The sequence below is a fragment of the Barbatula barbatula genome, assembly GCF_947034865.1.
Source record: "Barbatula barbatula genome assembly, chromosome: 17".
Lineage (NCBI taxonomy): Eukaryota > Metazoa > Chordata > Actinopteri > Cypriniformes > Nemacheilidae > Barbatula > Barbatula barbatula.
Window position 1 is genome coordinate 10,589,214 of NC_136780.1, and position 15,537 is coordinate 10,604,750.

Sequence of the window (15,537 nt, forward strand, 5' to 3'; positions counted from 1 at the left end):
AAACAGGTGTCTTAAGAAAAACGTTCACTCCTAACAAGAACATTGCTTACAGACAAACAAAGAAAACATATATTAATATTATGATCAAGCTGTAATCTTTCAAGCGTCATGTAGGCTTTTATCGGATATGTCATTATGCAAGAAAACAGGCGGCCAATCAGAGATGTCGTTGCTGCAAGTGACGTGTGACCGCTTGCGTTCCACCCAATCAAAGAACGGGACAACCATGAGTAACGCGTGAGTGTCCGTATTTCTTGTTTTTATTTTGATATATGCAAGATTTTATAACTTTACATTTTTTTTGACAAATCAACAATGTTTATTCATTGTAAAACATTTCGAATGTCTGAAAATACGAAGAGTATATCAAATGTAGTCATAATTGGACTAAACCATGGGCTAGTGGACTCTTGGTACAAAGCACATATATTGATATAAGTACATTCTCATGCCGATGTACGTACACGTGGCAGATTTTTTATAGTTGTAATAAACTGCAATTATACGAACATCTTTTAAATGTCGTTATTTGTATAGTTGTATATATGTATATATATTTAACCTGTACTTTTCAGTTCTAATATCACAATGTAATCTGTATGAACACAGGCTCTGGGAGTAACGCAATTTCAATTATCTACATGTATGTGCTGTACATGTTGCAGAATTGACAATTAAGCAGACTTTGACTTTGATTAGTTAAATACCGGGAATAGTTTTCTGCATTTTCCGACAAAATATACAACGTTTTAAATGCATATAAATATAACTATTAAGAGTCAGGTGAGAATGGTTCTGCTGAATCTGCTAGCTGATTTATATAGCAAATGTCACAACCTCTTTAATCCTCATCACAAAATTGTATTTCTATCTTGTCTAATGTTTAGGTGGCCTCATTCTAGGAGGGGCAGAGGGCACAGGCATAAGGATCAGGACAGAGCGAACAGGGAACTGGGCATTGAGCAGAAGGTACAAGTGCCCCATGGCATCTGTATGACTATGTGCCCCGCCAATGAATTACGCCAGCGAGAGGCACAAAACAGACTGCACAAATTTGAGATGGTGCCTGGCACAGAACGGGATCGCTTGCCTTGTGCCGATGTCTTACGTGTTGTCAAAGAATACTCGCGACCCGCTGCAGGAAAAGACTCCACACGACCCAGTGACCTTCGACCTTCATCTGTGCTTTTAAAGACTGTGTGTTACTTAGTAGATGAAATTGCAGCTTCTAATACATTTCAGCCGTGGACTGAGGTATGGTAATGGCATCTTGTTATGCTTTTAAGGTTGAATCCATAGCTGAAATCGCTGACTTATCTTAAAGGCCAACCCTGTTTTATTTGAATAACCAAATTTTCACATCTCATTGTGAATGTTTCCATAATGCACATCCTTCAGGATCAAATATGTTGTTTTGTGCATTTATTCCCACAGGTGTACAGTTTTGTTTTTGACCGTCTGCGTAGCGTACGGCAAGACATGATTATCCAGCGTCTGTCTGGGCCGGAATGTGTGACTATGCTAGAGAAAAGTGTGCGCTTCCTCCTCTACGCATCTTACAAGCTCTGTGGACAACCACTTCAGTACTTTGACCCGCGTATCAATGACACTCACCTGCAGGAGACTTTAAGCTGGCTGCTGGAGTGCTACAGAGAAGGAAAGCACCAGCATCAAGAGGAGTTCCAGGCCTTGAGTCTGCTCTATAATCTGGGTGAGTTAATACTAAGAGACACTAATACTGTAGCTGACGTAGATATATAACATAATATAAATACTGTATGTCCTCAAAACACATTTACATTAAATTATAAACATTTAAAATATAAAACTACATGATACGTTACAGGTTCATTTCACGCCATGCAACACACACTTCAGCTGCCTGAGCGAATACAACACTCTTCAGCAGTTCAGCTGGCTCTGGCAGTGAGCAGGGCACATTTGGAGCGTAACCCAGTTCGGTTTCTCCGCCTGGCACAGAGACTGGATTTCATGCAGGTCTGTGCCCTCCACAGACACCTCTTGTCCTGCAGGAGAGATCTGCTCCTGCTGTACAGCCATGGCTACAACAGCCGCAACTGTCGCTACCCTCTTCAGAGACTGTCACGCCTCCTGTTTCTCAAAGATCCGCTGGCTGCTGAACTGTGCCAGGTGCACGGTGTTAACATCAGTGGAGAATGGATCATCTTCTCCAAAAACTCTTTCACTGAAAGTCCATCTAGGGATCTTCAATGCAGCCATATGCATGAGCCAGTAGATGACGAGAAGTGGAACTGTAATTCTGATGGCATTATTCATAGCTGTGCCTGAAACCTTTATTTGTACAAGGGATTGGTCAGCACAGAAGTATTTTATTTGTGGTGGGACATCATGTTTTAAAGCCTTTCGTAGTTTCTGATAAATGTGACGATTCAATAAAGTTTTTTGTAATTATCTCTTTATGTGTATATATAATTTCCCGCAATAACTTATTGTGAACAGAGAATATTAATAATAACCAGCTGTGGCCTGGTGGTTAGAGAGTTGGGCTTGTGATCAGAAGGTTGAAGGTTCTAATCTCAGTGCCAGCAGGTCATGACTGAAGTGCCCTTGAGCAAGGCACCTTACCCCTGATTGCTCTGCAGTAATGTGTCACTGTAAAAAAACTACTTGTAAGTCGATTTGGATAAAAGCGTCTGCCAAATGAATAAATGTAAATGTAAATAACCCAGGACAGATCCAAGCACTTTTGAGCCTGATCTGATTTTTATTCTTTAATTAACTAAATTTTCAAACAGAAATGGTTATATGATATCAGATGATCACAATGCTAACAAAACAAAACCGTTACAATTTTCTAACTAACAAAACTGTTACTAAAGTATATACTACATCAAGCAAGAACTACTTAGCAACAAACGGCAAATATTTTAGTCTTTGTTGGACCTAAAGGTTCTTGCAGGTTATTGCTTTCTATTTTCATTGATAGCAAACCTTGAACACCTTTGCTTTCATTTTATTTATATCTGTTTAATTTACAGCCACAATTTCAACCCTGGAATGACTACTTTGGGTTTTAGAGACCCTCTCTGTTCAACTGGATGTCTCCGTGTACAATGGGACATTTGGTAGATCCTGATAAATGTAATTTTTTTTTGAATGAGGGCATTGGAGGTTTTAGGCTCCAATTGTTCTCTAATTGTTCATATTGGGTCTGAGTTCGTCTCATTTGAAGGGATACTTTCAGACGAGGGTTCAGTTTCATTCTCAGGGTCAAACAGTGCCTGCACAACATTTTCAACCCTGGAATGGACACTTGGGGTTCTAGAGAAAAAAAGCCCTTAAAGGTTTTTGACATCTTTATTTATTTATTTTTTGCTTAAAGGGACACTTAGATGAGGGGTCAGTTTTTGGTCTCAGAATATCGGATAAAATGTCTGGGTTCTATAGACTGTTCTGTTTGATAAGAGGTCTCGGCATTCTGTGGGACATCTGGGAGACCACAGTATATCTGCCTCACTGCAATATAGAGTCTTTCTTTACCGATTGTAAAGTTTGACTATCACTCTGTCATCTCCTTTGTTGACCAGCTGATATGCAATCTGTAAAAAAATAATGCCAGAGATTTTCTTCTATTCCTGTCAGAGAAATAAGTTCAGGTTAACACTGTAAACTTGAGTGTTATATTTACTTAAACAATTTTTTTTCTTCATTTTTATGTTTGAAGAAGCACAAGGTCGTTTTGATGTTATCCTACACTGTGTTCTTCCATGGAACCATGCTAAAAAAAAAACATAGCTTATTGGCCTGCATTTTTTTGTTTGCATATTTACAGCTTTTCTTTGATACCTTTTTTTTTAGGCGCTCTTTAAGTTACTTGCTCAATAATTGGTTTTAGTTAATTTTTAATAAAATAATATATGGATTATTGCCACTTTAAAGTGATACATCAGTTCACCCAAAAACGAAAATTGTGTCATCCTTTACTCACCCTGTTGTCATTTCAAACATGTATGACTTTCTTATGCAGAACACAAAAGATATTTTGAAGAATGCTGGCATATTCACATATTCTGCATGACCATACTCTTCACCCCTAATCCTACCCAATACCTTAACCTAACCCAACTATAAAAAAAGCCACAAAGAGTTTATTGAGGAAAAAGTCATAATTAGTGGTTTGTTAATAGCGAGAATTGCCCCCTATACTGAAGCGTGACCAAGATGTTGATACACGTCAAATGTTCAATAGTTTATTTCAACAATACCAATGTTGTGATGTGAGATAACCTTTTTTATGATTTGGTGTAATGTAAATATAACTGAATTGAATTAACTATAAATGCATATCTGATATACGTATATATCTGATCATAAACAAGTTTTATAGTTTTTTATTGGTTGTCAGAGATAGGGACAAAATATCAGTAATGATTGTGTTATACTAATGGCATTAACGAGTGTGACATTGGTAGTCATAACGTAAATATTGGCAACTCTACACCACAAACAAGTGTTCCACCCCTAGATCAGCCAGTGAATGTGGGTGTTTGGTCCATGATGGAGATCTCCACAACTGACACTGATTGAACATGATACAAAACAAACTTAAAATACTAAGTCTATACATTCATAATTCAGATACATAAATCCTTAGTGACGATAAACCATACACTTTTGTTTATTTTAAGTAATAACATAACAATAAATGAACAACGGAAATTAAATGGAAAATTTATGGAACGCCTCGTCTACAATAACAGCATATTATTGTATTACCTATTCTGTTAAACAGAATCCACAATCCAGGTACATCGACTCTACCTGTTTAAAATGGCGTTAGATACTAACATTTTATACTTTAACTTTCAAATTTCACTGTCGTGTGAAGTACACATGAGTGTGTGTCTGCAGACTGCATACCGAGGCGGGTTTAGGGTTGGATTCTTGTTGGAATCGATTCCTCAATTCCAGCGTTTAGAATTGAGAGTCGATTCCAAAGGATGGATTCGATTCCATTAAAGGAATCGGCTCCTTTAAGAGCCTTCAAAAGCACAAGCCCCGCCCCTTAGCTGTTGTAATCGTTTAACTAAATCGCATTAGTTTCTCGTCTAAAACAGTACAGACTACAGAAAAAAAACAAATAGATGAAGTCTAGAGCTATGGAACGACATAAAATATTCTGCATACATAAAAGCAAAGCTTTGTTTGCACACACAATGCAGATATAATTAATAATATCCACCACACATTTAACAAATCATATAAGTATGTTTGCCTTTCAGACAGACTTTCAAAAACACGGACCGCCTTCTCTATCGATGAGCTCAGTATGTGCGTGAAGAGAATTACATATAAAGCGCATATATGACTAGGACCACCGCAGGGAAAGGCAGCCAGGTTTGTTTACGTTATACCGGAAGTTCCTCCCGTTATTCGCGCAAGCTAGCCCTACTTGCGGCAGTGCGGCGTCTGTCACTGTCTGTGTCAGTGGAAAAACATGGGCGAAGCAGAGATTGTACCATCGGACGAAAAACAATCCGAAATCTGTACCCCTGATGAATCAATTATATGGAGTCAAGAGGTTGAAGTGTGTCTTTTTCACGCAATGTTGGGTCATAAACCTGTAGGTAAGATGTAATGATGTGAATAACAGGCCTTTGTCGTTCGGTTATATTGACTGCACGTGAGACGGAATAAAACATCGTAAATAAGACAAGTAATCGTTTCTTCCTCATCGTGAAATCAATTAATAGCGGTTTTATGTTTAATGGGTTAGATATGAGGTCTTGTGTTATTGCATGAAGTATTTTAAATGTTAGCTCCATAGCCTTTGACACCCAGTTGTTTAGGCTCAGGTCATGTAACGGGTATTTGTAGGGCTTTGTTACAGACCTAAGGATTAATATCGTTCAAAAATAAATTATATTATCATTTTCGACGCTTTATGGTAAATAATGTGTTTATAAAGGCAGTACAGTGCATCAGTTTTTTTCGCAGCCCTGCTAGCAAACATTAGCTTATCTGCTAACTAGCACGATGGCTAGGCTAACCCTTATGAAAGTAAACCATTGTTTTGTTAAAGTAAAAGTGTAGTTACCTTATTTTTTGCCACCAGATTGATTGCTATTTGTATAATCAATAGTAACGTTATACTACAACCACCACGATATACTTGTACCGTTAGGTATTACGATGAAACCCAAGTTATGGTTTAACTACAAGCTAATTCGTGGTTCATTTCCTTAAGGTTGTTTATAATAACAACATATTTGTGTTTTTTTGCAGGGGTGAATCGTCATTTTCACATGATCTGTATTCGTGATAAATTCAGTCAGAATATCGGCAGACAGGTGTCATCTAAAGTCATCTGGGATCATCTCAGCACCATGTATGACATGCAGGCACTGGTAAGACACTTGTTTTATTTAGTTTAAAATATATGCAGAAAACGTAAAACTCACCATTCAATTGTGTTTTATACCACAGCACGAATCAGAAATACTCCCCTTTCCCAACTCAGAAAAAAGTTTTGTGCTGCCCGAAGAGATCATACAAGATGTCAAAGAAGGTGAGATTCTTTTACCTCCGTTACCTTTCCAATTGCAGAAATTACAGGAATGTATTTTTGAAATGGAAACATATTCACCACATTTATTATGGTCTCACCACAATAACCATAGTTTAACCATGTTATCTGTAGTTAAACTATGGTAATACAAGTAATATTCAGTCTGCCAAAAAGATGCTCACTACATTTCTACTCAAATAAAACCATAATATATTTTCCTGCAAGTCAGTAAATGCTCTTGTTTTTATACAGGAAAAGTGGCATCTGAAGATGATACAAAAGACGACGTCAAAGAGGAGAGCGACCCTCCCGCCACACACGAAGAAGGTTCTCTCACGTACACACTCCTTACTTTTTCTTTCCCTGTCTTTCTCCTTTTCTCTCTCTTTCCTTGACTGACGTAAGGCGTCATTTAAAGCCTGCGTCAATGCATCACTTTTTTTCTGGAGCGTTCTCTCGTTGGCGTGTAGCTCTGCGCGGCTGACACTGGTCATTTGTGTCTCATTTTAAAGGTCTGGGTCCCAGTATGGCTGGCCAGGATTTTGCGAGGTATGGACAGAAGAAAACGTTTTGCTCTGTTCCTAAACTCCAGCTTGAGCTCAGTACAGACCAGCTCATTACCAGAGGCCTCTGTAGACAACCTTCAGAGACCTCTGACCATGTGCGTCTCTCTCTTTTTAGTCTCGTCTTTTTTTCGCTCTTTTCTCATTCTCTTTTGTCTTATTTGTTTGTTCAGTACACTGCAGCTCTCTCACTCGCTCTCTCGTCTCTCTCACTCTCTCTCTCGCTCTCTCTCTCGCTCTCTCTCTCCCTCTCTCTCTCGCTCTCTCTCTCGCTCTGACACTTATAGATTGTCTATATATATATATATATCTATGTATATCTATGTATGTTTGTATGTGTGAGAGGGGTGTTAAAGCATGGCGTGTTGACGGTTTGTGTTCTTGACGGATGTGTTCAATAACGACAGCTTAATAGGTACAATCGTTCACCAATCTTTCAGAAATGTCTAGTTGCAAGGTTAAAGAAATAAAAGGCACCTTAAAATTGAAAATGGCTTAAAGTTTTTTTTTAAAATGTATGTTTCGTGTTTTCGTAAAGTGCGCAAAGACATCGTAAAATTGTCCATGCGACTCCAGTGGCTCAGTTTAAATTAATATAATGTAATGCAAAAATACTTTTTGTGCGCAGTGAAATAAAATTACCATCTATATTCAAAAACGTCCAGATTTGAGTGTTCATTTCCAGCACGCATTCCTGAAAGCCACGCGACAGTGCATCCATTGTCAGCATCGCTTAAAGCATTCTCGTTCTGTCATAGAGCCTGTGTGGTAAGAATGTGTATGGATCGAGAGATGCTGACACCTGATGCACTGTCATGTGGCTTGTGTGTTTGGTTGCATTGCAATCTAAGGAGTAGTCAGTTAGCTTCCAAAACTACTTTAATGTGCTTTAGGTCAAATAGATGTTAAACTACTTGAGGGTGAGTAATTAATGGCAGAATTTTAATTTTGCGTTTTTTTCCTTAAGACAAATTTCAGAAGATCTAAGTCTACACGACCATGAATAGAAAAACAAAAATATATATTTGTATTATATTAAGTTCAAAATTAATATGTGACGACAGAGCATTTTTATTCACAGATAAGATCAACGATAAAAAATCCTGTTGCTGCAGGTTGGTGGTCCTGTGCGGTTTGTTTCCACTGGAGTCCCACTTTTGATTTCAACATGGTGGCTGTGTGAAATCAGTGTATACTATATATAATATTTAACACGTAATATTGATGTAAATCTACTTTGTTCTTTGTTTCTCCTTTTCCAACCCCCTTTCTTCCTGTTTCCTCCCTCCCACATCTCTTTGTCAGGCAGCAATTCCTCCGTGAAGACGTCGGAGAGATCGGGCAGTGGGCGCGAGAAAGAGCGGGCCGAGAGGGGGGGCTCAGGTGACACGGTCAGCGGGTCATCAAAAGAAACAGTCGGGGAAAAGAGGAAGAGGAGCCGAGCCGTGGAGAAGGTGATGAACTCCAGCAACCCCTCCAGTCCGGGAGGAGCCAAGCGCCGCAGGACGTAGCAACAGCAGGACGTTTTGGGAAACCAGACGTTTGAATGGACTGACTGATCCGAAGGGTTGAGAGAGATTTGTAGCAAATGTTGGTCATAGTAGAGCCAATGTAAAAGTGATATGAAAGAAATGTGGGATGCTCGTGTGTGCGTTATCTGCAGTCCAGGGTTTCAAAGGTGCTCCTGTGCTTTATTCTCAGCTGTTCCCAGAATGAGAAGGCAGCATTGAGAAAGAAAAGCATTTGGTGGGTGTGAAGGGTCCGACTAGACCGGACAAGTACTGTATGATAAACAACATTAAGCTATCCTCAGCTGTGATTGAATCAAAACCGAGCTGGGGTATGTTATGTATTTTATTTTGGGAGGACATTTTAAGTGGTGCTTTTATTTTTGTCATGGACCTATCTTGGGTTAATCCAGAGAATTAACCATTTTGTTTTGTGACTTTTTAGGAATTACACCACATTCTAAATGCTCTTTTGTGTCTCGTGTTATATGTATGAAACAACACATAATTCTGTTACTAAATGGCCTCTGTTCAGATGCTTAGAAAATAGTGATGGATCTTTGCACTGTTTCTGAGTCATAGCTGTTTGAGATATTTGACCGAATGTGTACACACACATCTGGTGTAATTCCCTAATAAAAAAAGCATTGTTCTGCTTTGACTTGCGAATATCTATATTTTTGAGAATTAACATTTAAAGGGATAGTTCACCCAGACATGAACATCTGTCATCATTTATTCACACCTCATGTCATTCAAACCTTTACATAACTGTTATGAAGATGTTTTGTAGGAGGTTTTGTGTTCAAATAATGGAAGTCAATTGTTAAATGTTTTGTTATGTTAACTAATTGATTTCTGATAAAGGGATAGTTCAACCAAAAAATGAGAAAGAAAATTGATGTCATTAACCCGTATGTCGTTTAAAACCTGTATTTGATTGACTACGACAATGATTAAGATCAATCTTGTTTGCTTACCGATGTTTTTCAAAATATCTTGTATATCTACCGAAGAAAGTCAGTCATATACAGGTTTGGAATGACTTGTGTCAATGATAAATGTTTTGGGTGAACTATAACTTTAACAAATGTCAATCCTGTATTTTTTGCTTTAATAAATAATACAATTTCAACCTGAAAAATCACATAGCTTTGCTTAATTTAAGTACTAACATTAAGTTAGTATTTCTATCAATTTGGTCATCCATATATTCAGAATTATATTGTCAGATAACATATCGTTTTGCCCCCTTGGTGAGTTAAATCAGGATAGCTGAGTCACTGCGTGTTGTTGCTCTCCCCTTCATCTCTCCTGCTTTCGTTGTCAGTTCATTTCTGCTGCTGTTGCAACCGTATCACTGCAGTCCCTCTCAACAGCATCCCCAAACCCCCCCCACACTTTAAGTGCCGCATTGCTGTATCAAACTGGGGCGAGCTCATTACGCACACGACTTAAAGGAGCGCAGGGTTTCTGTTTGCTGAGGGGCGAGCAGGTAAGGGGCCACAAACTTTAAGAGTCTTTAGTCTGATCATGATATACGATAACATTGAAATTAAAAATTGAATGAGTTATGTTGTCTGTGATGGTTGGTTTGTCAAAACTATAAAAGAGAATGAAAAGCTTGACAGATTTACAAATAATACGATTTCTTTTTTTAGCATTGTTTTTGAGACATCTTTGAACTGTGCAAAGATGATAGATTGTTATTGTGTTTGTTTTAGTAATGTTGTGTTTTAAGAGATCCAATATCTTAGGTTTGCAATATAATTACACTTTAGTGGAACTGATATTCTCCCAATATCTGCATTTTGTCAGTCAGAAATGACATTAAATAGCTTTGCTCTGCTAGGCTCTGAAGAGTATGTCTGATATTAAATCTATATTTAATAGTGAATCATAAACATTTGTTTGTGGTGTGTTTTGGCATGGCTGTAGACGGAGAACAAGCAAACTCCAGCTGTTCCCTCCCTTGATCATGGGGAAAGAGAAGATACACATCAACATCGTGGTCATTGGCCATGTTGATTCTGGAAAGTCGACAACCACTGGCCATCTCATCTATAAATGTGGAGGGATTGATAAAAGGACAATTGAGAAGTTTGAGAAAGAGGCTGCTGAGGTATGTGGTCAGAAACGCAGATTAGAGGAATCGTTCCAAAGCATTACAGTTTCTGCAACAGGCTTTTGGGGTTGGAGATGGGGTTTGTTTTGTGATGGCCTGTAACAAGAATTTATCATGAGAAGAGTTCTGTTTCACGTCTCATTTGGATATAACCTATACTTTAGCATGGCCAATGCCAGAGTGTAATATGAATATATTGTGTTCGTGTTTTTGTTGCTCAGCCAGTGTTTACTAGCATTATTTGTTTTTTAACTCAACACAGCCATAGAAAGGTATGTAAAAATTCAAAAAATTCCTCTTAATAACAAAAAACAGAGACGGCATATGTTGGTAATATTTGTCAATTGAGCATTGTGAATAATTATTTTATGGAGATGGCTCATGATAAAATTTTGTACAAACTTAAAATATTCTGATCTCTTTTACCTATTAACATTGAAAATAATCATACGAGAGGAAAAGAAAAGAAGAATTAAATAAAAAGAAGTGTGAAGAAAATGTAAACAAAATTCTAGAAGGACATCTAATTTACATGCCAAGTAATAAAAGTAAATAATAAATAAATAATAATTGACACAGAGTTATACAAAGAGCAACACAATAGGGAGAATTAGAAAAACAAGTCATAAATGCAAAAGATATAACAATGTAGGATATAAATCCCTCGTGATTGACATAGGCTTACTTCAGACAAAGCATTTAATTGATTTGTATTGGAAGAGCGTAGAAAAGCCGTCTATCTCAGAGAGGATCCATAATATGGCTTTCTGTTTAGCGATGGAAAAGATAACATGCGTTAAAAGATGATGATATTGAATGTATCAGTATCCTTTTTATTTCTTTACAATGGTGTACAATGTAGTCTGGAATATTTACAGAAACCACTTGACAAATAATTACCATCGTGGTCTATTAATAAAGTTACATTTGAGAAAGAATAAGCTTGTGTGTAACAAACACAATATAGTTCTTTCTTATCTTTGTTTTGACAGATGGGGAAAGGATCCTTCAAGTACGCCTGGGTTCTGGACAAGCTGAAGGCTGAGAGGGAGCGGGGCATCACGATAGATATCTCACTTTGGAAGTTTGAGACCAACAAGTACTACATAACTATAATAGATGCCCCAGGACACAGAGACTTTATCAAAAACATGATAACTGGGACGTCTCAGGTAAAACAGTGTTGACTCGAGTCCTCTTTGTGTGTAAAGTATTGATGGCGTAGTGCAATGTCAAAAAGGATGTGTTTTTACATATTATTACATTGTTTGTGTAATGTCATTTCAACACATTGTGTCATTGTGTGTTAAATAAATAAAAGGGACAACACATGTTGAGTTGAAAGTCACACAAATTGTATTGTTTTGTTTTTAACAACACTCTGTTTGTGTTGTTTTAACAACCGTTTTAAGAGAAGCTGAGAACAACAAAGTCATTCTTCTGGTGAGCAGGAACAAAGTATATTTAATATTGATATTTTCTCTCCCAGGCAGACTGCGCAGTTCTCATTGTGGCCGCTGGGGTGGGTGAATTTGAGGCAGGCATCTCTAAAAATGGACAAACCAGGGAACACGCCCTACTGGCCTACACACTGGGTGTCAAGCAGCTGATTGTAGCTGTCAACAAGATGGACTCCACAGAACCGGCCTACAGTGAGAAACGCTATGATGAGATTGTAAAGGAAGTAAGCGCCTACATTAAAAAGATTGGCTACAGCCCCGCCTCCGTGCCCTTTGTCCCCATTTCAGGTTGGCATGGCGACAACATGTTGGAAGCATCATCTAATGTGAGTCTCATTTGCCTCATAGTAGCTGCAGAAATCTAATACCGACTTTTCAGTTATAGTGCTGGCTGAAGACCGACAACTCGATTGATAAAAGTATCAGTTTTTTTGTTGGGTAGATGCCATGGTTTAAAAGCTGGAAGATGGACAGGAAGGAGCAGCACGCTAGTGGTGTTACCTTGCTGGAAGCTCTTGACACCATCATGCCCCCAACACGCCCCACTGACAAACCCCTCCGCCTACCCTTACAAGACGTCTATAAGATTGGAGGTGGGATTAACCTGCTCCGGGTCTCATTACACCAAGCCGAATTGTACAGGGTGATGTAATTTTTAAGATTTAAACCGAGTAAGCCTTTTCGTAGATAAAATCTGTATAACTCCCATGTACATTGTTGCTAAGCAGGGTTGCCAGATCTGCGTGAAAAAACTAACCCAATATACAATCCAAACTAACCTAAAAAATAGCTCAACAACCCCATACCTAATACCAAAATAAATAATGCTACAATGACCTCATCCCTAATACCAATACTAAAGAATGCCACTACTGTACCTAGAATACATATTTTACATGAGGTCTGCACTATTTATTATTTATATATATATATATACTGTATATATACCTACTCACACACTTTTTTTGTATACTTTATCAATTTTTTTACGTTTATTTTTCATTTATTATTAAGTTGAGTGTTAAATTGGGATGTTATTTACTGTATTTATTAATCATTTATCTTTTTTTGACTTCGTAGTTGTGATCCCAACATTGGGCAACATAATTGTGATTATAATTTTTGTCATAATCGAGCAGCCCTATTTTACATGCCCTGTTATGTGTTACACACAATTTATTCTTTAAAATCACAGTATGGAAGTTATTGCAAACACTATCTTTTTTTCATAAATAACCTTTTACCTTAAAAAATGACCCCAGATGAGCGGAATCTTTCAAACTTTCCAACCACAGAATACAAAAACCCAGCAGCAACTGTAACCCAAGTAACCCAAGCAAGAAAACCGTGGAATTGACAACCCTGTTGCTTGGGTCATGGGTAAAAGCAATGCACACTAGAAATTTATTTTTAAATTTTCTTCCAGGACTGTATTTATTAAATTTGCGTATGTTTCCGTTAACCCTAAAACCTTACAAAATGCAAAATTCGAAATAAAGTGGAAACAGCTTAAAAAAAATATGTTATAATCCTTCATATTAGTATACTAAATTGTGCCTTATTTTTACAGAATTTACATTGTATATTAAGAATGACACATAATGATCATATGGCAAAAATGAATATTTCGGCATAAGCTATAAGGGTGCACTTTTGTCCAAAGCAACTTTAGTATATGCATTCTTTGAGAATCGAACCCACAGCATTGGTGTTGTTAACATTATAATTTACCCGTTGAGCTACATGAACACTGATATCAAATCATTCTCTTCAGGTATAGGGACTGTACCAGTAGGCAGGGTGGAGACAGGAATCCTGCGGCCCAGCATGGTGGTGACCTTCGCCCCGGTCAACATCACGACTGAAGTGAAGTCTGTAGAGATGCATCATGAGACTTTGAACGAAGCGCTGCCTGGAGATAACGTTGGCTTCAATGTTAAGAATGTGTCGGTGAAAGACATCCGAAGAGGAAACGTGTGCGGAGACAGCAAATCAGACCCACCCCAGGAGGCATCAGGCTTCACAGCACAGGTTTAAAATACTTTTCGTCACCATGTTTATTAACTTCTTCCTCATTCTTTCTTTATGGATTTCTGGATGTTTTTCTCTTGTTCCAGGTGATCATCTTGAACCACCCAGGACAGATCAGTGCTGGTTACTCTCCTGTAATAGACTGTCATACGGCTCATATCGCCTGCAAATTTGCCGATCTTAAGGAGAAGATTGATCGCCGCTCAGGCAAGAAGCTGGAAGACAACCCTAAAAGCCTGAAGTCTGGAGACGCCGCCATTGTAGACATGATCCCAGGAAAACCCATGTGTGTGGAGAGCTTCTCTCAATATCCTCCACTGGGTATGTGTGTGTGTCTGCATAGTTCTTTGTCTTCACTGCAAATAATTAAATAAAATCATAGTGATAGTGAATATGTGTTTTTTTCAGGTCGCTTTGCTGTCAGAGATATGAGGCAGACGGTTGCTGTTGGTGTTATCAAAAACGTGGAGAAGAAGATTGGGGGCAGCGGAAAAGTAACCAAATCGGCACAGAAGGCACAAAAATCTAGCAAATAAATCTCTGAAAGTTACCTTTTCACCTCAAGCTCAAACAACCAATCTGCTGCCCCCCCTTTCATCTGGGCATGTTCCGTCTGTTCCCTCACGTTTGCTTGAAAATATCTGCTCTAACCAATTGCTGGTGTACAACTGAAGGAAACAATGGAGGATTGACACAATATAAATCACATTTGGCCTGGTCATACTATATATTCACTAACAGACTGTTACACATGCATGGATGGTTACCTTGGTATATGCACGTCATCTGTTCAATGAATGTATGTTGTGAGTGTGTGTGGTGTGGTGTACAGTTGGAGAAAGGGAAAGTTTGTGTAATAGAAAGCTACACTTTGACAGTAATGATGATAAATAATATCCAAAGTAAACAAACTGCTGCTAGACATTTTGTATAGTTTGTAACTGAGCATTAGATGCTAATCAATTTCAAAGCACCATGCATCTCTGCCATTACGGGTCTTGAGATGTGTAAATCTGAGCATTGTTGCCGAATCAACTGATGGATAAATAAAATATTGCCCCAAAACCCGTGTTTATAAATTAAATTAGCTGTAACTGTTTGCATTCTCTCAGAGGATGAGAGACAACACTTCATTCAACATGTCATTTGTGTTTTCTGTAGCTCAAAGATAATTTCCAAGTTCACAAGATCATACATAAGACAGATATGGAAGAGGTGGACAGGTATAACGTGCCAATGTGCAAGAAATGATGGGCCTTGAGCAAAGATGTCACTCTGAGCTTCAATGCTGCACCTAAGC

The 15,537-nt window shown here is 38.2% G+C and overlaps 3 protein-coding genes across 10 annotated transcripts; all 3 read left to right on the top strand.

Moving 5' to 3' along the window:
• The first annotated feature begins 114 nt into the window (after nt 1-114).
• On the top strand, nt 115-3,939 carry sac3d1 (SAC3 domain containing 1). 4 transcript variants are annotated; one of them, XM_079478003.1, is made up of 4 exons: nt 115-237; nt 888-1,254; nt 1,435-1,711; nt 1,847-3,939. In XM_079478003.1, exons 1-4 carry the CDS (start codon nt 128-130, stop codon nt 2,308-2,310), a joined length of 1,218 nt encoding a protein of 405 aa, XP_079334129.1. In that variant the 5' UTR covers nt 115-127; the 3' UTR covers nt 2,311-3,939. The 4 variants fall into 4 exon arrangements, with proteins under 4 accessions (XP_079334129.1, XP_079334131.1, XP_079334130.1 ...); XM_079478005.1 differs by having other exon boundaries at nt 138-243; nt 1,847-2,436; XM_079478004.1 differs by having other exon boundaries at nt 231-456; nt 1,847-2,435.
• Nucleotides 3,940-5,056: 1,117 nt separating this feature from the next.
• On the top strand, nt 5,057-9,781 carry mrgbp (MRG/MORF4L binding protein). 5 transcript variants are annotated; one of them, XM_079478199.1, is made up of 6 exons: nt 5,057-5,609; nt 6,268-6,389; nt 6,469-6,550; nt 6,803-6,877; nt 7,063-7,099; nt 8,419-9,760. In XM_079478199.1, the coding sequence occupies exons 1-6, from the start codon at nt 5,480-5,482 to the stop codon at nt 8,498-8,500; spliced, it is 528 nt and encodes a 175-aa protein (XP_079334325.1). In that variant the 5' UTR covers nt 5,057-5,479; the 3' UTR covers nt 8,501-9,760. The 5 variants fall into 5 exon arrangements, with proteins under 5 accessions (XP_079334325.1, XP_079334323.1, XP_079334324.1 ...); XM_079478197.1 differs by having other exon boundaries at nt 7,063-7,211; nt 8,423-9,754; XM_079478196.1 differs by having other exon boundaries at nt 5,369-5,609; nt 8,423-9,754.
• Nucleotides 9,782-10,061: 280 nt separating this feature from the next.
• eef1a2 (eukaryotic translation elongation factor 1 alpha 2) lies at nt 10,062-15,298 on the top strand. The gene is made up of 8 exons (XM_079478194.1): nt 10,062-10,116; nt 10,560-10,743; nt 11,739-11,918; nt 12,236-12,532; nt 12,649-12,799; nt 13,981-14,237; nt 14,324-14,558; nt 14,646-15,298. The coding sequence occupies exons 2-8, from the start codon at nt 10,600-10,602 to the stop codon at nt 14,771-14,773; spliced, it is 1,392 nt and encodes a 463-aa protein (XP_079334320.1). The 5' UTR covers nt 10,062-10,116; nt 10,560-10,599; the 3' UTR covers nt 14,774-15,298.
• Nucleotides 15,299-15,537: the final 239 nt, after the last annotated feature.